This window comes from Scyliorhinus canicula, chromosome 2, assembly GCF_902713615.1.
Source record: "Scyliorhinus canicula chromosome 2, sScyCan1.1, whole genome shotgun sequence".
Lineage (NCBI taxonomy): Eukaryota > Metazoa > Chordata > Chondrichthyes > Carcharhiniformes > Scyliorhinidae > Scyliorhinus > Scyliorhinus canicula.
Genome location: NC_052147.1, coordinates 259,319,275 through 259,345,162, shown reverse-complemented (window position 1 = coordinate 259,345,162; position 25,888 = coordinate 259,319,275). Strand labels below are relative to the sequence as shown.

General features: G+C 45.4%; 1 protein-coding gene across 1 annotated transcript in view; it reads right to left on the bottom strand.

Moving 5' to 3' along the window:
- The window catches only part of LOC119962107 (kinesin heavy chain), a 251,142-nt gene that overhangs the window by 29,358 nt on the left and 195,896 nt on the right, over positions 1-25,888 (bottom strand). Inside the window, exons 16-22 of the mRNA XM_038789984.1 lie at positions 21,684-21,872; positions 16,625-16,742; positions 15,526-15,602; positions 12,882-12,991; positions 4,011-4,112; positions 3,132-3,192; positions 2,269-2,340 (exon numbers count right to left, since the gene is read on the bottom strand). Coding sequence (XP_038645912.1) covers positions 2,269-2,340; positions 3,132-3,192; positions 4,011-4,112; positions 12,882-12,991; positions 15,526-15,602; positions 16,625-16,742; positions 21,684-21,872 — 729 coding nt within the window. The remainder of the gene's footprint in view (positions 1-2,268; positions 2,341-3,131; positions 3,193-4,010; positions 4,113-12,881; positions 12,992-15,525; positions 15,603-16,624; positions 16,743-21,683; positions 21,873-25,888) is intronic.

Genomic DNA, 25,888 nt, shown 5'->3' with positions numbered 1-25,888 from the left:
AATTTAACTCTAGCCAGCCCAGTTTCTACAATGTTGGGAAATGCGGCTGCTAAAGGAAGGCAAGAATGGTTGGATTCAGGAGGTATGTGGCTTTTTCACTTATCTGCGGGATACAGCATATCTGCCACACACACCCACAGCAATTACACGCCACCCTGACCCTTCCTGTCTCCTACGCAAACTTTGAGTGGGTGGGTGGGTGGTAGTGAGCGAATGGGTGGGTGTGGGTGTGTGGGAGTGAGCAAGTGAGTGAGTGAATGAGTGAGTGGGTGGGAGGGTGTGAGCGGCGGATGGGTGGGAAAGAGTGAGTGGGTGGGAGTGAATGGGTGGCTGGCTGGGTGTGGTGTGAGAGGATGGGTGGGAGGGGGTGGATGGGTGGGAATGAATGAGTTGATGGATGGGCGGGTGTGATTGAGGGAGTGAATGAGTGAGTGAATGAGTGGGAGAGAGTGAGTGAGTGAATGAATGAGTGAGTGACTGAGTGAGTGGGAGAGAGTGAGTGAGTGAGTGGGTGGGAGAGAGTGAGTGGGTAGGAGTGAGAGGGTGGAAGTGTGTGGGTGGGTGGGTGGGAGTCAGTGACTGAGTGGGTGTGGGTGAGAGTGAGTGAGTGAGTAGGTAGGAGAGTGGATGGGTTTGAGTGAGCGAGTAGATGGGAGTCAGTGGGTGGGTGAGTGACTGAGTGAGTGGGAGAGAGTGAGTGAGTGAGTGAATGAGTGAGTGAGTGAGTGAGTGGGTAGGAGTGAGAGGGTGGAAGTGTGTGAGTGGGTGGGTGTGGGTGAGTGAGTGAGTGGGTGAGTGGATGGGTGGGGGTGAGTGGATGGGTGGGAGTGAGTGGGTGGGTGGGTGATTTGTGGGGGGGTGTATGCCCAGTCTCAGTTTTCTCACTCACTCTTACCACCGCGCACACCAACACACACACCCACACACTCCTCCCCACGCACTGGCCTTCCAACATTATGGTAATATTATTGCTCATTCATTTTTACTCAACTGTTTATTGGTTAACATTTGTTCAGCAATTGTTTCTATCCTTATACCTCAGTATTTTCTGAAATGCAGTTTATTGTGTTGCCAACAATTGGATCCCTTCCCCTCCTCAAGGTCAGACCCCATCTCCCGGTTACGGCTCAGATCTACCTAGTCCCGTGGCCTCTTTTCCAGTGCTGCTCACTCAAGTGGAAGCCAAGCATATCAATTAGAGCCATAGAATTGCTGGTGCAGAAAGAGGTCATTCAGCTCATTGAGCCTGAACTGACCTTCTGAAAGAGCACCCTACCTAGACCCACTCCTCCGCCGTATCCCTGTCACCCCACCCAGCCTGCACATCTTGGGACAGTAAGGGGGTAATTTTTTCAAATGGCCAATCCACCTAACCTGCATTTCCTTGGACTGTGGGGAGAATCTGAATGAAGGCCACGCAGACATGGGGAGAACGTGCAAACTCCGCACAAAGCCGGAGTTGAGCCCGGGTTCCTGGCGCTGTGAGGTCACCATGTGCCACCATGGTGCATTAGGCTGGCATTTGGGATGGGAGACCCTTTCAGTGATGTTAAAACTCCACATCAGGCAAGAAGTGGCATGTTCAAGATTCCTCAGCAGCTACCAATCAAAAAGTCAGCTCTAGAAAGATTGTGATTTTGTAAGTCACCTTCCAATGGAGCAGAAGGAGCTGGCATGATCCCCCAGCTCCACAGGGAGATGATCGCCACCAAGGCAACCTGCCCTCCCATACTGCACTCTAACGTCTATTGTGAAACATACAAAGGCTGTTTCCAGTTGGGAAAACCGGCAGCTTTTCACATGTCAATATCCCTGGTGAGGATACTGACAGTTACTTGAAAGCATTGGTTCCTAATATTTGTTTCTTTGGCCAGGATCTTAAGCCCACACGCCGTCAACCCCCCCCCCCCCCCCTCCCCCTCCCCCTCCCACCTCAATCCATGTGGCGTGTCTTCCCACAGCGAAGGTGGCGAGATAGTCCGGTCCCGCTGAAGGCAATGGCTATTTGCCTTGCTCACCGGCTGCACCGTTGGGAGACCCGTCACGGGGCGATACTAGAAGGTCCCAGTGGCAGGCAGGGCCGGAAAGTCCCTGCATTTAGATAATTTCATCTTCACATACCTCACATGATGCCTACAACAGCATAAGTACAATTAGCTCAACTGTTTGGGTTAAAGGTTAGGGAGAAAAACATCTCCAAATACATGCTCGCAATGGATCCTTAGCGCCTATGTTAAGAAACAACATTGAATTAAATCAATCACTTACTTTCTTGACTCTGGTTGTGAGATCTTGAACAAAAAGTTTTCGGAGGTTGTGGAGAGTTTGAAGTTCTTTTGCCTTGTTAAGAGAATAAGTGGTCAATGTTAGCAGGTTTAAGGAATCTAGATTTTAAATAAGCTTGTACGCTTTTCCAAACATTAATTTTAGATACGTAGAAATAGGTAACTAATGAGCACAAACCCCATTGACTGAAGGTGCTTTAAACAATTGGAAGTCATTACGATTTGATTTGGGTTTTGGGGGAGGTGGAGGGAGGAGGTGAAACAGTGTTCAATAACCCCATATCCAAGAAAAACATCCATTTGTTGAAAAAGAAAAGTTGCTGATTATAATGTACAACGGAGCAAACAGCATTCGCGGAGCAGAACAGGATCTTGGTCTGTTATATGGAAAATGTATGCCCCTCGGCACCCCACCCCCAACTTCCGCTACCCTGAGAAATTTAGAAGGTGACTACAGGTCTGCCATTTTTGTTAGGAAAGATGATTCACCAATGAAAATGTCCCTCCTCTAACCGCCCACTTTCCAGCCACTACATTGAAAGTTTGCAAATTATAAACAAATTGTAATGTAGGTTAACTAGTCCATAGGGAGATATATTTAGACTGCAAAGCTTCGTTAAAAAATGCTAACAATAATTTCACGACGGTGTATATTGGGGACTGTGGATTCAATACTGGGAAAGTTGTATGTGGGGACGATTTACAGATATTACACTGGAACGGCGCAGTCTTTGTTCGACAGAAAAGTGGCCTTAGAGTTTAGCTAAGTTACACAATTGGGGAGGGAACTAGTTTGTTCTGAAGCAAGTCCATTAAAAGTCCAATAGGTTTCACAGTGAAACTTACAACTGTCTCCTCCAGCCCCTTGAGGTCCTGTTTTGCTTGCTCTCTTTTGTCATTAAGAAGTCTAAAAGCAGGACATAAAAGTTATTTGGAGTCAGATTTTATTTCAGATTGACAGCGTATCATGAAAATAATTTCATGCCTCGGTGTTGTATAATTTACCAAGTTAGCGGTAAACAGATCACATTACAAGAAAATTGTCTGCAAGTAACAATAAGCCGAACGTTATAATCATAAGGTTATTTAACCACCATGCTATTATAGTGAGCAGTCTGGTGATGGTGTCACTGGTCAGCTACATGGCACCTCTGAGCAAAACAAGAACTCCAATACATAATGTAGACAACAGATGCAAGGATTGTATTGCAAAAAAATATGTAGACACTCACATACCACCACTAGAACAGAAAAAGGAGCGAGAAGGCCAGAACTAGGATGTTTTGCCTGGACAAATATTGTTTATTGGTAGCAATGACCAAATCAATACTGTGCATCATCACACTGATGACCAAATTGGGAGTTCCTTTTTTAAAATTTCCTCTTCCAAAATCCCAGAACAGCCCAAGACAGGCATTAGAGATTCCCTGGGTACTGTCAGTTGATTTTTCACAAGGTAAACTAATGCCCTTCTTCTTCCACTCTCTCTTGCTTTCTTCCCTGTTCGCACAGAAGTGATTCCATTCAACCCAGTCACCCACCAAGAATTGGAAAGCATGGATATGGATTGTGGATAACATTGAGTATCATTGGCAGATGCAGACAGAGCTGCCATACCAGCCTCCAGATTCCAAAGAGAAACCTGCAACTTTATTACGAAGCAGTAATCGTTAAATAACACAGTTCTCATGGTGTCAGGAGAGGTCATGTTAAGAATCAGCTTACACAAGTTTCTGGAGCTTGTCACTTTTTTCATGCTCCTCCATTTTTAACTTGTCAAAATCAGAATTCAGTTTCTCCTGCTCCAGCACAAGTTTTTGGTTCCAACTGGCAGGTGTAAAGAAAAAAAGCAGAAGTATTTTAGATTGCAAACCATTTGCGTTTCCGTACTCAAGTACGAACAATGGAAAACCTGTCAATAAATTCTAGTCAACCCACACAACATCATTATCTTGTCAAGGTTATGACATTAAACTGGACATTTCCATTTACGTCATGCCTTTTGATTCCACATCTCCTTTCTAATCAATTGAAATTCCACAACTGAACCAAAATCAGATCAGCACAATTTGTGTTTAAGCTATTAAATATGGAGATAAATACACACAAATGCAGACACGGTAATTACTGTGTTTGGGGAATAACAGCAACTGTGCTCAGCAGTGTTTCATTTCCCAGTTTTGAAGTGTATAATTTTTATTTTGCACTAGAAACCACAGTGCTGGTGCGTTCATTACTTTGCATATATCATTTGATCTTTGTTTGTTATAATTTACTGAAGAATGTGACCATTTCTACAATTCAGATGTCAACAGAAAGACGTAAATACAGTATTGTAGGAGTTAGCAGTTTGGCTTAGTTATAATGCAGAATCAAAGGATCTACATGTACATATTTGTATTAGGTTTAACTTCTGTTAGGGGATGATTATTTTTGGAATTATACAATCCTTTTGACTTTAATCACGGTGACTGTACCAACCATAACTGAACTTGGAAGAATATTTTACCTCGCCCACTTTGTAAATGCTCATGCTTGTAATCCACTTATGTTGCACACACTTTGTATAGATTTTTAAATATTACCCACTGTGTAATCCTCTGTATTTGGTGGCTAGTGCTTTGTCTAAAATTATAAATAGCTTTGCAATCTGGCTGAACAGTAAAAGAGCCCGAATAGCGACAGTATTTTTACCGACAATGCCATATCTAGATTTAAGATTTTGAACGAGGTGCAGTTGGGATGCGAGGAAGAATTTTTTTTAAAAAACACTGTGGCCATCTAAAATGGCCGCCTGAAAAGGGTAATGGGAATTGTGGTCAAGCTGGGACACAGACAGTGCACAGCTCCTGTGTATTGTGCAAAGGAAAAACCAGACCCAACTGAAACCTGCACCTGTTAAAGGTCAATCATCGATTTCCCCAGGACAATAGACTCAAATCAAGGAATAGCAACAGTAGCAGTCTCCCAGGCGCCACTCCCCCTTATTTGGAAAGGCATACACACTTGGAACAATAACGACTAGGACCCGCCCAGCCATCAAGGCCCCTAATTGGCTGGTATCGATCAGAGTGATTGAGACTCTACCGATCCATTGGACCCTGAGTTAATCCCGCCCAAAAGGGCGTGAAAAGAGGATAAGAAACCCTGCGCACTAGGGATCCGTGCCTTTTGGGATCAGACTCTTGCCCACACCAACTGCAGCATAACAACCAACCAAGTTCAAGACCCGCGATCGCTACCTGAGAGAGAGAGAGAGACGTACTGCAGCCGAGACGAACCTGACGATTTCCAGCCAACACACGTAGGGACTCAGGTAAAGGCCTTATCTACCGGCACAAAGCCGGTCATCCAAAAGTTAAGTAAAGGTCATCTAAGTTGATAGGTGTAGTTTAATACGTAGCCGCGTGTATCATTGCACATAGAAATAAGTCTTGTGTTTTAAAATAAACTGTCTTTGGAACTAACATACTGGTTGTGTGGTCATTTGGTCAATATAAGAAACATACTCGCAGCTTCTGGTCTGATAATAAAGTGGCAATGACAGTAAGTGGTTTAAGGGGCGTCTTAACAAATGCATATAGGATGGGAATAGAAGAATACAGAACCCAGAAGTGTAGACGGTCAGCGCAAGCTTGGAGGGCCTAAGGGCCTGTTCCTGTGCTGCACTTTTCTTTGTTATTTTGTTGGTGACCACCAGGAACTCGCTGCCTCAAAGGGTGATGGGAATTGTGACGATGAATGGTGATTGGATGGCTTCTAGGGTTACAGAGATAGATCAAGGGAATGGGACTGATAGGGTTTTTCTGCAGAGTCAACATGGACTCAATTGGCTCACTGGTCTTCTGTGCTGCAAATGATTCTATGGCGTAATGTAATGGAGCCTGCTGGAACAGGCATGATTGCGGGAGCTGCCTGGGAGAATTGGGTGGGAGTACATGGATCGGATTCCCAGCATTGGGAAAGGTCTGTACAATTAGGTTGGGGACGAGAAGGGCCCGATGTGGGAATCCCACCCGTCAGTATCAATGGGGTATCAATTAGGCTCATCCCATGCCTCCATCTCACCCTCCCCCATGGCCAGACCCCCCCTCCCCCACTCCACCAAGCCCACATAGTGGGGAGCATTCACAACAACTGTCAGATTTGTTCCAGTTACTGAGATCGCTAAAAGATGGAAAGCAGTTAACACAGATGATTCAGCTAATGCTTTCTTTTCAAAAGATTTACAATGAATGTGTACATTATTATGCAAAATTAATGTGCATTGTCAGTGTAGGATGAATGGGACTGAAACAGGAATCATGCAGACAGAATCTGACCGGGAAGTAATTGTGGAGAATATCTTGCTGGGTCTCCCAAGCCCAGCTTTTACCAGAAATGTGGAGTACAACATCCCTCAGAGAGCTCCGTTGCAGTGGGGTAGTGTCAGAGGGGAAAACAAGACATGGCCCTGTTTCACAGCACTAGCTGCCATATGATAAGTTTAAATGCCCAGTCTGAACGTCAGTGAGTGGGTGAAGGGGTGAGTAGATGAATGAGCGAATGGATAGGGAAGATAAGTGGGCTGGGTATCAGATGGGTAGGGTGGTAGGTAGAGAAAGTGGATTGGGGATAGTCAGGTCGCATTGGCAGGGTATTCGGGGGCTCAGGGGGGAATAGTCTGCAGGTTATAACATAGTCGGAGGGCCAGTGTGAGTGTTCCTGGGGGGGGGGGGGGGGGGGGGGGGGCAGTTCTATCGTTACCCAGCAATTAGGCTCGCAATTTTTCTGTGTAATATTTCCTAGGTAACTATCCAGGTCAATAAATCGGATCTGTCCAAAATCTCCGGATCTGACTTGGACTCGGAGAGATTTGCGGATGGTCCAGAGGAGCATGAGTATTGTCTATCTGAAGTTAAAAACTTCCCAGGCAGTTCCAATGGAAGTCAGCGTGCCAGGTCCTCCGTGGGGTCCTGACGTGCATGTTGGGTTGAATGCCTGGTCTCGGATAAATCAGAGACCACAAGGCCTGGGCCTATATGTCACCACACAATTAGAAAACTGCTCATTATTCAATGTCACAAAAAAAGATGTAAGCATGCATTGGAAAGGGTAGAGAGAAGAGCAACATGTGTGATTCCAGGAGTATAAGAACGATCCAGGAGAATAGATTACAGAAGGTTTTAAAGATTAGCATGGGAGTAGGGATGTGGGGTGGGCGCAGGGAAAACTGATAAAGGGAGGGACATCATCAAAGGTTTTAAGCATAGAGAGGTGAGGGAAATCAAGGAATAAGATTATATACTGAATGGGAAGGGTATGGTGGAACAGAGACCTAGGGGTAAAATATTCCATGATATAGAGACAGGTTATGCCACATAAATATGGAGCCAAACATGGTGATAAATTATAAAGGTAATGTTTAGGCCATATTTATGGTATGCACAACTTTAGGTACTCCATTATAAAAATAATATTAAAGCTATACAGAAAATATTGCATAGATTCACCAAAATTACATCAGAGGTGAGAAACTATTGTTAAGAACAGTAACTTTTACGACTGGAATTATTCATAGAATCGTAGAATTTACAGTGCAGATGGAGACCGTTTGACCCATTGAGTCTGCACCAGCTCTTGGAAAGATCACCCTACTTAAGCACAGGCCTCCACCCTATCCCCGTAACCCAGTTAGCTTCTGTTGCGGCTTTAATAGGAGTTAGCAGATTCTTCTTCCAATTTAGAGTAAGAAAATAACTCTGTTAAGTAACACTGCATTTTTCATTGATTATTAAGGAGATCAGAACAGACCAATGTTAGTGTTTCCATCTTTCAAAAGGTTCCGCTCTCAACAAATGCTATTCGCAATTTACAGTGCAGAAGGAGGCCATTTGGCCCATCGAGTCTGCACCAGCCCTTGGAAAGAGCACTCTATCCAAGCCCACACCGCCACCCTATCCCTGTAACCCCACCTATCCTTTTTGGACACTTATGGGCAATTTATCATGGCCAATCCACCTAACCTGCACATCTTTAGACTGTGGGAGGAAACTGGAGGAAACCCACACAGACACGGGGAGAAAGTGAAAACTCCACACAGTTACCCAAGGATGGAATTGAACCCGGGTCCCTGGAGCTGTGAGGCAGCAGTGCTAACCACTGTGCCACCATGCCGCCCAATGGAACAGGGAAAACTAGGAGGAATTGTAATCCACATATTTAAAATTAAGCGCTGGAGCGGTTCACGCCACTCCAGCTGCCGAACCTGGCGCGAACTGTGCACCGCGGGATCCGCGCATGCGCAGTGGCACCGGCGCCAATGTGCGCATGCACAGTGACCTCCTTCAACGCGCCGGCCCCGATGCAACATGGCGCAGGACTGCAGGGATGAAGCATAGGAAAGGAGGCCCCCAGCCAGAGAGGCCGGCCCGCCAATCGGTGAGTCCCGATCATGGGCCAGACCACATTGGAGCCCCCCCCCCCCCCCCCCGGGGTCGGACCCACCCTCCCACCCCACAGGCCGCCACCCAACCCTTCAACGTCGAGGTCCCCCCGGCTCAGAAGAGGTTAGAATGGCGCCGGTGGGACACAGTTTTTTTTTTACAGCCGCTCGGCCCATCCGGGCCGGAGAATCAGTTGGCCGGCCGCTTAGAGTGGCCCGCGACCGGCGCCGCATCAACCACGCCAGCGCCAACGGTGCCGATTTTCCGCTCTGCGGAGAGAATCTGCGGGCTGAAAGAATCCCGCCCCATGCCTCAACTGAGCAACACATGTCAGCCTCCATTCTGGAACCCTGACAGAGAATGAAACCTTCAACGTTTGGATTCAGAAGGGAAGAGCGCTAACAATCAGCCAAGTGACATCTACGTAAGAGATATTTAGATATTTACCAAGAGGATGAAGGAGAGACGGAATAGTTGATCCAGATACCATTGCATTTTTGAAGAGTAGACAACCATTCAAAGGAGAGCAATTTACAGGGCTTTGGAAGACCGTAGGGCAGTGAGATTAATTTAGTCCTCCTTTCCTGTAGTCAATGTCTATGGTTCTAGAATTGTTATTCCAAAATAAGCCAAGAGAACAACAATAAAGGGAAACTGGGAAAATGATATGTTTTTGTTCATTCGCAGTGTCAATGGCAAGGCCAGCATTTATTGCTGATCCCTAACTGCCCTTGAGGGATTGGTGGTGAGTGAGGTTCTCTCAAAGGTGCACCACTGCAGAGCAACCCAAGGACAAGTCAGGCCCTTTAAGTGAACGTGGGTGTGCATCAGTGTAAAATAATTGAAAGAGCCTGTGCACTTAATTAGACATGAATGTAGGAGGGTTGATCAGTACGTTTGCTGATGATATGAAAATTGGTGAGGTGGTAAATAGTGAGAAGGATAGCCTTCGATTACGGGAGGATGTAGATGGGCTGGTCAGTGGCAAATGGAATTCAGTCCGGATAAGTGTGAGGTGATGCACTTGGGCAGGACAAACAAGGCAAGGGAAAACGGAAGGACCCTGAGAAGCACTGAGGATCAGAGGGACCTTGGTGTGCATGTAGACCTGTCCCTTAAGGTAGCAGAGCAGGTATAATAATAATAATAATAATCACTTATTGTCACAAGTAGGCTTCAATGAAGTTACTGTGAAAAGCCCCTAGTCGCCACATTCCGGCGCCTGTTCAGGGGGGCCGGTACAGGAATTGAACCCACGCTGCTGGCCTTGTTCAGCATTACAAGCCAGCTGTTTAGCCCACTGTGCTAAACCAGCCCCTAAACCAGAGGATACAGTGGTTAAGAAGGCATATGGTATACTTGCCTTTATTAGCCGAGGCAGAGAGTTTAAGAGTAGGGAGGTTATGCTGAAACTGTATAAAACATTGGTTAGGCCACAGCTAGAGTACTGTGTGCAGTTCTGGAACCACATTATAGGAGGGATGTAATAGCACTGGAAAGGGTGCAGAGGAGATTGAGCAGAACGTTGGAGTAGAGTAAACTAAGGGGGGACATGACTGAGATGTATAAAATTATGAGGGGTATAGATAGAGTAGACAGGAAGACTTTTTTCCCTTTGATGGAGAGATCAGGGGCCTCACGGTAGCATGGTGGTTAGCATCAATGCTTCACAGCTCCAGGGTCCCAGGTTCGATTCCCGGCTGGGTCACTGTCTGTGTGGAGTCTGCACGTCCTCCCCGTGTGTGCGTGGGTTTCCTCCGGGTGCTCCAGTTTCCTCCCACAGTCCAAAGATGTGCGGGTTAGGTGGATTGGCCATGCTAAATTGCCCGTAGTGTAAGGTTAATGGGGGGATTGTTGGGTTACGGGTATACGGGTTACGTGGGTTTAAGTAGGGTGATCATTGCTCGGCACAACATCGAGGGCCGAAGGGCCTGTTCTGTCCTGTACTGTTCTATGTCTATGACGGGGGCCACAGATTTAATGAAAATGAAATGAAAATCGCTTATTGTCACAAGTAGGCTTCAAATGAAGTTACTGTGAAAAGCCCCAAGTTGCCACATTCCCTCGCCTGTTTGGGAGGCTGGTACGGGAATTGAACCGTGCTGTTGGCCTGCCTTGGTCTGCTTTCAAAGCCAGCGATTTAGCCCTGTGCTAAACAGCCCCTTTAAGGTAAGGGGAGGAGGTTTAGAGGGGATGTGAGGAAAAGCTTATTCACCCAGAGGGTCGTGGCACTCACTGACTGAAAGGGCGGTGGAGGTAGAGACCCTCATAACATTTAATAAGTATTTAGATGTGCACTTGTGATGCCAAGGCAAACAAGGTTATGGACCAAATGCTGAAAAATTGAATTAGAATATTAAGGTGGATATTTTTCCCGGCGCAGATGATGGGCCGAAGGGCCTTTTCTGTGCTGTAGACCACTATGACTCTATGGGCATGATCTACTGACCACGTTGCGCCCGAAAGGTGGCGTGGCTGGTAGATGCCAGGGGATCCCTCTTCCGGGATCTACCCAGCTCATCATGCCTCGCGAGATCTAACATGATCTCTCGAGGCGTTACGATCAATATGCCGCTCATTGTGGGCAGGATTACTATCTGGAAAATCTGCATATGACAGTGAGGCGGCTAGTATCACTTTAATATGCACTAGCCTGAACTACCCGAGGCGTTGGGATCGGGGTCTAACCCCTTTGCCTCGGAGACCTTGGACGAATTCAGTTCAGTTCTGGTCCCCAGAAACGGGGACCAGATGGAACAGCACTTGTGGGGGTCTCTCAGGGGATGGGCGGCCCCCAGGTGCTTGCCTTTTGGGCAGGGTGGCACTGCTGATGCCACCTGAGCACATGGGCACTGCCAAGCTGGCACCCTGGCAGTGCCACCTGTGTGCTAGCCTGGCACTGCCAGGTGGCAGGAGCACTGCCAGGGTGGCATTTTCCTGTGGTCAGGCCTGGGGGTGTCCTGCGCATGTGAGGGAGGCACCCTTATAGGTGAGTTGAGGCTTTGGGGGGAGTTTGGGATTGTGTCAGGCAGGTCGAGAGATTGGGACGCCATCTCCTCTTGCACTGAGGAGTTCCGGCGAGTGAAGCTCCTCAGTCCAGGAAAACTGACTAAGTGTGGCCTCGGCAGGACGTTCCCTACTGAGGCTCTGAATTCAAACAGAGTCCCGATAGATAGTGTGATGTTTCTCGCCACTGAGAGTGCTGGGAAACACCCGGCTAAACACGCTCGTCACGGGACTCTGTTGCAATTTGATTAGATTGCGCCCTATGACTAAATCAGCCCACACTACCAGAAACATTAAGAGAGTGTGTTCATAGTTAACCACCTTCTTCAATGCAACAGGGCCACATCAGAGAGCATTGAAGAGCGAACCACATTGCTGTGGATCCAGACCAGACCGGGTAAGGATTTCCTTCACTAAAGGACATTGGTGAACCAGGCAGGTTTTACGACAATCTGATAGTTTCATGGTCACCGTTCAGATTTATTTAAATAATTGAATTTAAATTCCCTGGCTGCCACAGAGAGTTGTAAACTGATGTTTGCAGATCATTACAGAGAGCTGTGACAAAGAGACATCCAGACTCGACAAGTTAGCTTCCTTTTTTTCTCCATAGGCGCTGTCAAACCTGCTGAGATTGTCCGGTATTTTCTGTTTTTGTTTGCAGATCATTCGTTCAAGCCTCTGGATTACTGGTCCATTAACTTAAACACTTTGCTGCCATACGCCCAACTGAATAGTAAATGTAAAACAGGGAGGTGAAGAACTTTATTGAATGTCAGATATTTCTAATAATCGACCAAGCAAAGTAGTAGATGCAGTAACATTGGCATTGTTCAAAATATAATTTGATACTCTTATGGGAAAGTACAGCCATAGAGGAAAAACTATAATGGATTAAATGGCCTTTTCTCATTCCTAATTTCCCTTAGGTTCACTAACCTTCTTATTTGCTTAGTCAAATTACTTCAATTCAACCCTAGACATTTCCATGATCAGAATAAAAAAGTTAGCTTGTACATGTGTGTGGATAGATTGGAGATGCTGGGGTTGTTCTCGCGAGAGCAGTAAAAGCTAAGTGGTTTTACTGTTTTTGCCAAATATATATTTTAACTCTACATATTCCTTAATTACCACATTATAGTCTGAAGTTCTGTCAAATACTTACTCCCTTAGATCATCAATTATTTTTTGTTTTTCATCAATTTCATCCCTCAGTCGTGCCAGTTGCTTCTGATGGGCTTCTCTATGGTTCTCCATTTGCTCTTCCAGAGTTTTCTAGGTGAAGACACCAAATGAGTTAAGAGGTATTGAATTCCTGCTACCTTTCTGTGTTAGGACTCTTCCCTACACTTATACACAATGATTCCTGAGTTATTACTGGTTCTTTGGGGAAATCAACTTAGGAGTTCCACTGTCTACTCCTTGACCCTACAAGCATCTTCCATGCAGAGATTTTCCATCACAGGTCCGACCGGTGATGCTTCCAGTTTTGAAGCTCAGTATATGGAGGCAAGGTAGTCGTGATGGAGTTTCTAATCATCAGCCTTTTCTCAATATGTTGAATCCTCAAACGGAGCTTCCCTGTCCTTATTTCAGTCTTCAGGAAAACAATTGCTAAATCTTTTTGTTAGCAAACACGCTGCAGCCCAGCATGACCGTTGAAAGTCGGGAGACTCCGGTCCCGGGATCTAACCAGCTCGCAAAGCTTCGCGAATTCAACGCGACCTCGTGAGATGTTGCGATGTGAGTCCCGCTTACAATGAGCGGGATCACTTTTCAGCAAATATGCATATTACAGCGAGGCAGTAACCCTCCCTCTAATGTGCAGCTTCCCGAGGTACCTGAGGCTTTGGGATTCAACCCCTTTGTCGTAAGAGACCACAAACGGGGACCAGAGGGAATGCCACTTGTGGGAGTCTCCAAGGGGATCGGAGGCTCCCAGCTGCATGTCCTTCGGGCAGGATGGTGCCCTTGTAGTGCCAGCCTGACAGTGTCACCTGGTTGTCACCCTGGCACTGCCAAGGTGCCCAGGTGGCACTGCCAGCTGGCAGGGACACTGCCAGGTTGGTCGTGCCAAGCTGTAATTTATTGCTCGACGTGGGTGTTACGGAGGTGCGGGGTGCCCGGGGACCCTCCTATACTGCATTCGAGCTGGGGGGGGGGGGGCGTGGGGGAGGTTGGGGATCGTTTTGGGGACCTCAGAGATTTCCACACCATTTAAGAATGACAGAGCTCCCTACTGTACAAAACACAAGTCGCATTGAATAGCCATGTATTTCCCAGTACTGTGAGCGCCGGGAAACAGGTGGCTAAATGCGCTCGCTAGGGTACTTTGTTCCCTTTTGGGAGAATCGTGCCCAATGTGCTTCGTGAAAATATCACTGGATCACTTATCTGTTAAAGTAGGTTGGAAATGTCTTATTTATAAAATCTTCTTTTCCTAAATAATTAACATGAAGAGGTTTCTTTCTTATCAGGGCAAGAATCGCATTTGTTTTATAACAGCCAAACACCAGTTAAACAATGAAAGCTGTTGTAATGAGTTTTGTCATTTTAGTGTAAATATCACCAGTCAAAAGCAAAGGCCTCATTAAAATTTAAAGCAAAACATTTGAGAGAATTATGAAAAGTACCAAGTGGAGATTAAAGAGGTTAACACACCAGGTAATCATTTCACCATCCTCCTCAATTTGTGGGATATTTAAGTGAGAAATTATCTTACAACTCATTGGTCTACTTTAATACACAGATTGGTCTCCAATAGTGTCATCAGGCTCCAGTCAGTTGCTTTAATCTGAGCATGGTACCAATGAGGGTTTCCCTGCAAGGTCAAACCTTCTGGTAACAGGGCCCAGAACGGGGCCCAGGACCAGGAGAGGCCTGGCAAGGCCTTGTACATTTGTCATTTGTTTTGGTGTGATCTTCAAAAGATACTTGGAGCCTTACTTGCCCTGGCCTTCCCTCTCCAACCTCCCAACAGGATTCCCTACATCAGAAGAACCTGCCTGGAATTATTTCCCTAAATCCCTGGTGACTGTCTCCTGCTGCTTGATCTATTGCTAGGCAACGGCTTCCCACCAACCTCCCGGCCATTTCGGGTTATGTTCGGAAGCAGCCTGGGCCCCAGTAAGTCTAAATCACTAACATCAGCTGACCTTGCCTTCTACCAACTGGAGCAAGCCCATCGTTCTCTTGCTGGAGTAGGTGAACCAGCACATGTTAGCAAACAGTGAAGTTCATTCCCGACCTCTCCGGTAAAACAGAATTCACTGAAATTGTAACAACCCTCACATGACCCTCGGGGACAACCCGGTTGATCTCCCCTTGGGGCTTGTGGAATATGAGCTCCTTCACTAATGGGCAGCCTGGGCTGATAGAAATCACCACATAAAAGCCGGCCCAGATTGGGACCAGCCTCATCGATAGTCCCCGTTGGGACCTTTGTGCTGTATGCCGCGTTGCTTAGAATAAACCTCCATTTGGATTCCCTTATCGGGCCTGTTTAGAAATAAAAGGTTATTATTTATTTTTTCTATGGAGGGGAAGAGGTGTCAGGATTGGAAAGTTGGATCGGGGGAATGCAAGACAGGATATAAAAATGTTGACAGCTAGGTTACAAGGTTGCAGTTGTCAAGCATCAGGTTTTTCCTGTCAATTAATATTCTAGACATTAACGACTCTGTACGGGAGAAAAGTTGTAAAGAAACCCACACAGAGATCAAGTGGGTTTTTTTCCTGTCTAACTAACAGAGTTCAGAACAGATCCGTCACAAAGCACGTACATTGATGCATCTCATCCATGTTATTACCTTCATTTCATTGGCATCCTGAAGCATGGTCTGATGCTCCTTTTCTTTGTCCTGGAAGGTCACTTTATGCATCTTTTCTATTAAGCAATTTCAACAGAGCATTAGCCATATGCGCACATTAGCAGTCTACTGGCACTGCATGTGAAACATTTTAAAATTCAGAAACAGAAACAGAAAAATGCTGGATGGACTCTGCAGGTCCGGCAGTATCTGCGGAGAGGAACAGAGTTAACATTTCAAGTCCGTACGGGAAGAGTCATATTCAACTGAACCCTGTTTCTCTCTCCACAGTTGTTTCCAGACCTGTTGAGCTTCTCCAGCAATTTTCTGTTTTTATTTTGGATTTCCAGCATGCCCAGCATTTTGCTTTTATTATCAAATTCAGAGTTGGAACACATACAAGCTTTCGTCGTTTTCCACCTCAACTCATGAGGTTGGATCTGATTAAAACTGATAATAGAGCAGGTGCTAGTTTGTTTTGCCGAATATTTGAAGCCACCAAAGCATTTGGAAAGTTGACACAACGTCAATGGACAGCTCAGTCCAAATGGGCTCACTTCATGAGGAACATGAGGGATGGAGATGTGTGTCTAAGTAACAGAAGAGTCAAGTGGATTTCAACTAATAACGATTGATATCAGTTTAAAAACTACTCTTGTGCTTCCATAATAATTGTTTCATCCACAAAGTTAAATCCATTGTTTGTTTCTTTCCCCTTCTCATGCTCAGGTATGATTTTTTTTTCCTGAAAAATAATTGTCAAGTCAGTATCTTTGAAAGAATCCAATATTTTACAACAGGTGGATGAAATGAAATGAAATGAAATGAAGATCACTTATTGTCACAAGTAGGCTTCAAATGAAGTTACTGTGAAAAGCCCCTAGTCGCCACATTCTGGCGCCTGTTCGGGGAGGCTGGTGCGGGAATTGAACCGTGCTGCTGGCCTGCCTTGATCTGCTTTAAAAGCCAGCTCTTTAGCCCTGTGCTAAACCAGTGTACAGTGTAAAGTACTCAGTCAAAATAGAATGTGCAGCATCGTAAATCAATGATCCAGTGGACTAAGGCATCTGGATTACTTGAGCTTCAAACCAGGATATACCTTGAGCATGGAGTTTAGCTATCTCTTCGTCAAGCGCATCGTGAGACTCCTCCAGCTGCCTTTTCTTCTGCTCCATGTTCTGCATGTAATCCGTTAGTGATTTTATCTTGGCTTCATGCTTTCAAAAGATTAACAGCACAAAAAGAGGTTGTAAAGGTGTGAATTACACAAATCATGAGTGCGCTGGGAAACATTTAGTAATAGTCTGAAGCTAAATGTCAGCTAAGACTTCCAACCCTGGATCCTGGACAAAGCTCAGTGTCAGCTGCTTTGTCTTTTGTGTGCAATGGACACCGTTCGCTTCTCGCCTACATTGCAGCTATCAACATGCTCACTCACATTTTACAACTTTACAAATAACTGCAAGGCATGTAGATGATGGACAAAGCTAATTTCTAGTACCTACCGCACACTGGCAGAGCAGCTGAAATTTTATCATTCACCAGTAACTTGATAGATTGCAGATTAGTGTATGTACGATTACACTTTTGTAAACACAACTATGACTTCTCTTTTTATTATTGGGAAATCACCTTTTTCACCCAAGTAATTTGTTCCCAATGGTACAACGGCAGTCATCTTTTCAAACCGACAATATATTGTTCACAGGAATGCAAAACCTCATTACACGCTGGTGGGACAGGGTGACCAACCAGACCACTCTCTCCTTAGTTTGAGCTGCACCACCACGAGAAGGCATGAAGCCATTGGATTGGATTTGTTTATTGTCACATGTACCGAGGTACAGCGAAAAGTATTTTTCTGCGAGCAGCTCAACAGATCATTATGTACATGGGAAGAAAAGGGAAGCAAATAAAATACATAATAGGGCAACACAAGATATACAATAAGCACTGGCATCGGATGAAGCATACAGGGTGTAGTGTTAATGAGGTCAGTCAATAAGCGGGTCATTTAGGAGACTGGTGACACTGGGTAAGAATCTGTTTTTGAGTCTGTTCGTGTGTGTTCTCAGACTTCTGTATCTCCTGCCCGATGGAAGAAATTGGAAGAGTGAGTAAGCTGGGTGGGAGGGATCTTTGATTGCGCTGCCCGCTTTCCCCAGGCAGCGGGAGGTGTAGATGGAGTCAATGGATGGGAGGCAGGTTTGTGTGATGGACTGGGCGGTATTCACGACTCTCTGAAGTTTCTTGCGATCCTGGGCCGAGCAGTTGCCATACCAGGCTGTGACGCAGCCCAATAGGATGCTTTCTAAGGTGCATCTGTAAAAGTTGGTAAGGGTTAATGTGGACATGCCGAATTTCCTTAGTTTCCTGAGGAAGTACAGGCGCTATTGTGCTTTCTTGGTGGTAGCGTCGACGTGGGTGGACCAGGACAGATTTTTGGAGATGTGCACCCCTAGGAATTTGAAACTGCTAACCATCTCCGCCTCGGCCCCGTTGATGCAGACAGGGGTGTGTACAGTACTTTGCTTCCTGAAGTCAATGACCAGCTCTTTACTTTTGCTGGCATTGAGGGAGAGATTGTTGTCGTTACACCACTCCACTAGGTTCTCTATCTCCCTCCTGTATTGTGACTCGATGATATTCGAGATCCGGCCCACTATGGTCGTATCATCAGCAAACTTGTAGATGGAGTTGGAACCAAGTTTTGCCACTCAGTCATGTGTGTACAGGGAGTAGAGTAGGGGGGCTAAGTACGCAGCCTTGCGGGGCCCCGGTATTGAGGACTATTGTGGAGGAGGTGTTGGTGTTCATTCTTACTGATTGTGGTCTGTTGGTCAGAAAGTCAAGGATCCAGTTGCAGAGTGGAGAGCCAAGTCCTAGGTTTTGGAGCTTTGATATGAGCTTGGCTGGGATTATGGTGTTGAAGGCGGAGCTGTAGTCAATAAATAGGAGTCTGATGTAAGAGTCCTTGTTTTCAAGATGCTTTAGGGATGAATGTAGGGCCAGGGAAATGGTGTCTGGTGTGGACCGGTTGCAGCGGTATTGCGAATCTTTAACTCACAAGTGGGGTGCAGCAGAGGGTGGGGGGAGCAGCAGTTATATGAAGGGAAACTTTGAACACCGGGGAGGGGGGCAATAATTTGCACCGTCATGAATTATTTGAAAATGCTGGTTCACAGATTTACAAATACCTAAAACATTATGAAATGAAAATCGCTTATTGTCACAAGTAGGCTTCCAATGAAGTTACTGTGAAAAGCCCCTAGTCGCCACATTCCGGCGCCTGTTCGGGATGGCTGGTACGGGAATTGAATCCATGCTGCTGGCATGCTAATCCAGCCCCGGGGGCATAAAAGGGAAAGATTGGAAGGGGAGGGGCAAAGAGTTTGGGCTGGGAGGGGTACAATGGTGGGGCAGAGAATGGACTGATGGGGAGGGAAAGTGTTGACAGGGTAGGGGGAAGAGTGAGAGAAAAGCAAAGAGTGGGGATGGAGGGAAACAGTGTTGGTACTCGGGGACGGAGTGGGGGAGAGGCATAAAGTGAAGGTAGGGGGGCAAGAGTGACAGGGTAGGGGAAAAAAGTGAGGGGAGGAGAAAGATTGGAGCAAGGGAATCACTGGTCACTGAAGAAGCAGCTGCCAGTTGAACCCTTCATAAATATATTCAATGCAGGAAATCGATGTGAGAAAAATCATGAATATTTAAGTTGTATCCACCGCATTTAGCTGGAAAAGACAATGATGAATCTGATTACAATTTAAATGCAAAAAGGCTTCATTAATCTTGTATTACATGACAGGTATTTGTCCATTATGATGCATGATTAGTGAAGGCAAAAAAACATGCACACACACACAAAACATTACTTTGAGCACACAAACGTTTGCATTACTGAGATCTAAACTCGCGGTCACTGTTTGCATGAAGCCTGGCTATAAGAACTCAGACAGGTTGAAGGTCCATCTTAACGATACAGGAACAAATTTTAAATATTTCGCAAACAGCGACCGTTGTGGGAGTCAGGCGAGCATTTTTGTGAGAAATGCTACATCAAAAGTCCTGAGAGGCACGTGAGAAACGTACGCAATGGGACAGCAGGTGTGGTACCCCGGCAGGGTGGAGAGGCAGGAATATCAAATGGCTAACTTAGCAACTGCTCCTCGGTGTCTGAACTTATTGCACCCCAGGCTGGGTAGATTACAGGTCCAATACTTTCCTTTGCTAGCTCCTGAACCCAAGAGATTTGCTTTGGGGTGACAGCTGGCGGGGACCAGCAGATGTTTATGAGAGAGAAAAGAAGCACCTTGCCCATTCTCACGCACACTTACAGTAAAATCGTCAAGAGGCATGTCAGCGTAGCACACACAATATTGTCCTCAGCTGCCGAGAACAGTTAAAAATAAACATAGATTTTCTTAATCCTATTGTAAAGAAGCAATTCGGACCATATTTCAAAGTGGGGCCCAATTGTTGTGAACTCTTCCAAACATTGTTCAGGGGAAAGCTGCTACAGGTTGTGCAAGGACAAATGAAAATCGGTTGAAAAAAAACATGATGATCTCGAAATCTTGTGGACTGTCTGCAGTTTGAAAGACCAGAGCCCAGATGCACTGACTGCACTTCAGAAGTCCCTCAATGTCCGTCAGCCACTTTAGTTGGCTTTAAGAAGCATTTTAGAAATTAAACTCTATCTTTCCATGGAAATGCCAGTGCTCAGTAGAACACAGTTACTGCACTACTCACAACAGATAGTCAACAAAACACATGAATTTATCATTACTAAGGTGTTTGTTTTTGAAAATCACTTGTATCGATCAGACACACACACACACATATGCACGCTATTCCTCTTAAGTATAACAAACTGTTGATCATGAATCAATATTTTCTACCTATCAGGTTGGTAGACAGGAGACAGGTATGTTTTGCATAAAATATTTTTGATTAAACGACATGCGACAGCACGGCGGCACCGTGGTTAGCACTGCTGCCTCACAGTGCCAGGGACCCGGGTTCAATTCCAACCTTGGTCGCTGTCTATGTGGAGTTTGCACATTCTCCCCATGTCTGCGTGGGTTTCATCCAGTTTCCTCCCACAGTCCAAAGATAGAACATAGAACAGTACAGCACAGAACAGGCCCTTCGGCCCTCGATGTTGTGCCGAGCAATAATCACCCTACTCAAACCCACGTATCCACCCTATACCCGTAACCCAACAACCCCCCCCTTAACCTTACTTTTAGGACACTACGGGCAATTTAGCATGGCCAATCCACCTAACCCGCACATCTTTGGACTGTGGGAGGAAACCGGAGCACCCGGAGGAAACCCACGCACACACGGGGAAGACGTGCAGACTCCGCACAGACAGTGACCCAGCCGGGAATCGAACCTGGGACCCTGGAGCTGTGAAGCATTTATGCTAACCACCATGCTACCGTGCTGCCCCTGTGCAAGTGATGTAGATTGGCCACGCTAAATTGCCCCTTAGTGTCCAAAATGTTAGGTGGAGTTACGGGATTGAGTGGAGGAAGGGGGAGGGGAGGGGGGGGGGGGGCTGGGTGAGGGGCTCCTTCGGATAGTCAGTGCAGACCCGATGGGCTGAATGGCCTCCATCTGCACTGTAGGGATTCTATGAACCTGTGAATATCACTCGTGGCACCTTCCCAAGATATCATCACAAAAATCAATAAAAAGCATTGAGAAAGAAAGAATTCCAAACCGTAAAGATTGGGTTACAATCTTTCCCATATAGTATTCAGTTAATCAAAAGCGATGGTCATCCTCTTTTCTTGGCGACTGTGATAAAACCCATGCAGCCCCCTTACCTCAGGAAGAATTGTTGGAACTTTTAACCTTCTCAGGTGAAACCAATGCCGGATCACATTCCTCCTGTCTACCCTACTTGATCTTCTTTACCATTGAAATCAGGTGAATGATCTGATCTCACCCGTTTTACATTTCTACTGACCTTGCAGTGTTGTGCATAATGTTCAACCCATTTAAAATGTACGCATGAGGGCTGTTTGGCCTCCTTTTATCTTCATGAATCATCAAACCAAGCAGCCTATTTTACCCTGAGTTCTATCCTTGAACCACCAGTAGACCTAGAAACATGTCCCATTTGCACTGTGAGCTTCCATTTCTCATACCTGAGACAGTAAGAGCTGACAAGCTGCTAGTTCCCGCTCATTTTCATTCATTTTTTTATTGCAGTCCAGCTGGGTGCTCTCCAGTTGTTTGGCACGTTTCACCAGTGTCTTCACCTCAGACTTCATTTTGCTAACGTACAGACGGGCAACCGTGAACTCCTCTTCCAACACTCCGTTCACTTCTGCCATCTGGAAGAGAGGGATCATGGTAAGATTGTGAAACATTTTTTTAAAATGACAATGGTTGGAATCTTCCTGCTCCCTTGAATCTGTAATCAATGGGAAAGGGAATAATGTTGCTCTCTTTACCTTAGTTATCCAGCATGCCTGTCATTTTACAATAGGAAAAATCCAACCTACTCTCTGTTTCCACCAGCATTGCACCCCTGCCCGTGGGTTTCCCGGTGGCATTGGGGTGGGGGGCTTCAATGGGAAATCCCATTGGCAAGTGGCGGGAGTAGGGAATCCCACCATCAGTGAATGGCGCGCCACTGGGACACACGCGGCTGGAGGACTGGAGAAACCAGCCCTACAACTGGCAGGTAAAACAAGTTTCATTGCGGCTGAGTGGGTAAATGCACTGTCTGAAATACCACTTAGTCCAACAGCCCTGAAGGTCTTGGTTGTGATCTCTGACCTGTGCTGAGTTAGCACATCTCAACCAACTCAACCAAGGCAATTGGGTGGCACAACAGCCATCACATCCCTAGACTACAGCTGTGGGAAAGAGGGCAGAGGGGCGGGTGGGAGAACATAGGGGAAGAAGAGAAGAGAAAAAGGAGAAAGAGACAAAGGGGGAAAGAGAAAACGGGTAGGGGTGGGGAAGGAGTAAAAAGAAGGGGGAAGAAAAAGGAAAGGACACAGTGAGCAAGGGTAAACGGCCAGCGTTTGTTCAACTGCCCAGAATTGGATCAGGTTTGGATCCAATGGCAACATGCACTGGCCAACATGGCTGTGCTACTGAAGACTGCTTGTCCTATGGAATGTTACCCTGACACAAGCTGCCACTTTCATACAGGAAAGCGGAGGAAATAGAATTTTTTAAAAGTGCATTTACTTGTTTTAATTTCCAAAGATAGGTGTGAAAGTAGTTTTGATGAAGATTTAGTCGGGTCTTCATGTAATCCTCCCTTCCAAAGATTATGCACCATTACACAAATCATTTATACAATATTCAAGTACAGAAGCAGGGTCGTCTTGCTGCAACTATACGGGGCCTTGGTGAAGCCACACATAGAATATTGGGTGCAGTTTTGGTCTCCTTATCTGAGGAAGGATGTTCCAGCTATAGAGGGAGTACAGCGAAGGTTTACCAGACTGATTTCCTGGGATGGCAGGACAGATGTACGAGGAGAGATTGAATCGGTTAGGATTATATTCGCCGGAGTTCAGAAGAATGAGGGGGAAGGGGGGTCTCATAGAAACCTATGGAATTCTGGCAAGACTGCACTGGATAAATGCAGGAAGGATGTTCCCGATGGTGGATGTGTCCAGAGCCAGGGGACGCAGTCTGAGGATACGGGGTAGACCATTTAGTACATGAGATGAGGAAAAATTTCTTCACCCAGAGAGTGGAATTCATTATCACAGTAAGTAGTTGAGTCCAAAACATTGTATGGTTTCAAGAAGCAGTTAGATGTAGCACTTAGGGCGAAGGAGATCAAATGATATGGGGGAAAGCGGGATTAGGCTACTGAATTGGATGATCATCCATGATCATAATGAATGGTGGATTGGGCTTAAAGGACCAAAAGGCCTCCTCCAGCGACTATTTTTTCTATGTTTCTATGTTTCTTTCTAAGTCCAGAAAACTGACCTGCAGAGATGCAATACTTAATTGAAGCACCTCATTTCAAATATGAGAAAAGATCTTGGAAATGGTGAATAAGAGCTCACGCTGTTACTAATAATCTACTCCTTAGTCAGCTTTTAATATGGAATGAGATATACATGTGGACAGTTTAAGTAAAAAGGTTGCCGATTAATCTTTACAGCAAAATTACTATTTGAGAATAAAATAGCTGAAGCGGTCTCAGAAATGATCATGGCAGACGGTTTGCCCTCATTTCAGATTGTGCCAGAAGAGCCATGTCATTTGACAAAAAAATAATCACCTGAAAAGACAGCCCAAGGCATTACCTTTAAGTTTGTCATGGAGGTAAGAGTTGTAAAAATAATTCAGAGTCCATTCTCAGTGTAACAAATGTGTGGGATTTCACGGAATGCTTCTGTTGAAGGAGATTAAGAAATGCAGCAGTTTTAGTTCTCCAGCAACTCAGAGAGACCCCATTGGGTTGGCAAACGGGTCAATGCTAAAACAAATTGGGTTCTGCGTATGTGGAAGGTTTAGTCTGCGCAGGCGGGAGAAAAGACAACAGGAAGCTCAAACACGAGCCTTGTCCACATGCAACCAGTAGGGGGAGCAAGAAGCTGCATTTATTTAATCAGGGTATCAAATGGACTTTAATCTTGAAATGGTCACAAACACTCGACTGGTTCTCCACCTTTTGCAGTGCTGTCAGAAATACAGCAAAGGTGTGATCGATGATCATTTACCTCTGTTTATGGAATAATGTAATAGAAGTTGACTCCCTTGAAAGCCAATATGTCCTCCCACCTGGATCAATGAAAATCAGTTTCCATTAAGTGGAGAGGAAAAGCAACCATCCATTAAATGTATGTTTAACTGCAGGTGTTCTGCTCTTCCAGTTATAGAGCAATCTGATTTCGTCATTTTAATTTTACCTCTAATAATAGTAGAAATTGAGAGTACAGTGCAATGTGTGTGAATTCTTTTTCCTGTTGATAGTGAGTGGCATCAATATTAAAAAATGCAATATTTTACCATATTGACCTTCCAAAATCAATGACAAAATCCCCCCTAACTAAGTATTGCACGGGTTAGAGCAGGGCAATGTTGCTGCCACTGCCAACTGACAAAACATCTCAAGATCAACTTCGACAAACTGTCCCTACTGCAGGGGTGCCAAACCTATGCCCCTAGAGACAGCTGTGGTTGCCCAGGATTTGCCCAGCCCTTGATAACAAGTCCTCGTTTGCTTCTGCTTTTGTTTGGCACTTCAACTTTCATGGACCTGGAGATTTGGAAAGGGCCATCTTAGCTTGACACTTGTTATAACTTCCAGAAATAGGTTGTGTGAATGCTGTTAAGTCCAGAATACTGACCTGACGAGATGAAATATTCAATGAAGCACCTCATCTCAAGTATGAAATAAACCTTTAGAAATAGTACAGAAAAGCGCAAGCTGGCTTTGATATATCCATAAATCAGAACACCAAGAAATGGTAGTACGAGAGATTAACTTAATAGCAACATGGATTTAAAGAAAGAAGGAACAAAGACTTGCATTTATATGGCATCTCTCATGCCATATGACGTACTTCTCAATGTGTAGTCTCTATGGTGATGTAGAAACTGCGGCCAACCTACACACAATGCATTGTGGTAATGGCCAGATAATCTATTTCTTTTGTGGCATAAACACTGGCCAGAACATGAAGATAACTCTCTTGCTCTTCTTTCGGATAATTCCATGAGATCTTTTATGCCCCGTTGAAGGGGCACACAGGCCCTCAGTTCGGCATCTCATCCAACAGGTGGATCAGAGTAACATCTGAACAAATTGCCCACTTATACTAAGAACCCACATCCACTAAGAACTAGATTGACATTTCCAAGGCTCATTTTACACAGGATCCTCGCAAGATGAGACTCTCATCTCATGACAGGGTTACTTTCAAACCCTGTTCGCAGAAGTGAAAAGAACAATGTCCAAAATCACTATTTACCGAACATTTAAAACTCTCTCTCATGAAAGGGAAACTCAGCTCTGAAAGGAAAAAAGTATGAATGTATTACCCAGTGAGACATTATCTATACAGATGAAGAAGGATTCGGGTTCAATAAATTATCTATGGCCTATTTATCTCAATCAGAACGTCAGTGAGGTTCAAAACAACTAATCTCTGTGTGCCTGGGTGGAAAGTGGGAGGAAAGAAAAGAAGAGTGGCTAATTCTTGCTAGAAATGGTGAATGACCATTGAGAAGAAACAGGATCACTGTTACACTTTTCAAAGTGTTCGTCATAAAAGGCTTCAACAATAATTGCCTGGTCTTGGATGAAGAATGGCTATGAACTTGGTTTATGAAGGACTGATGCCCAAAAAACTCACATCTAGCCGCC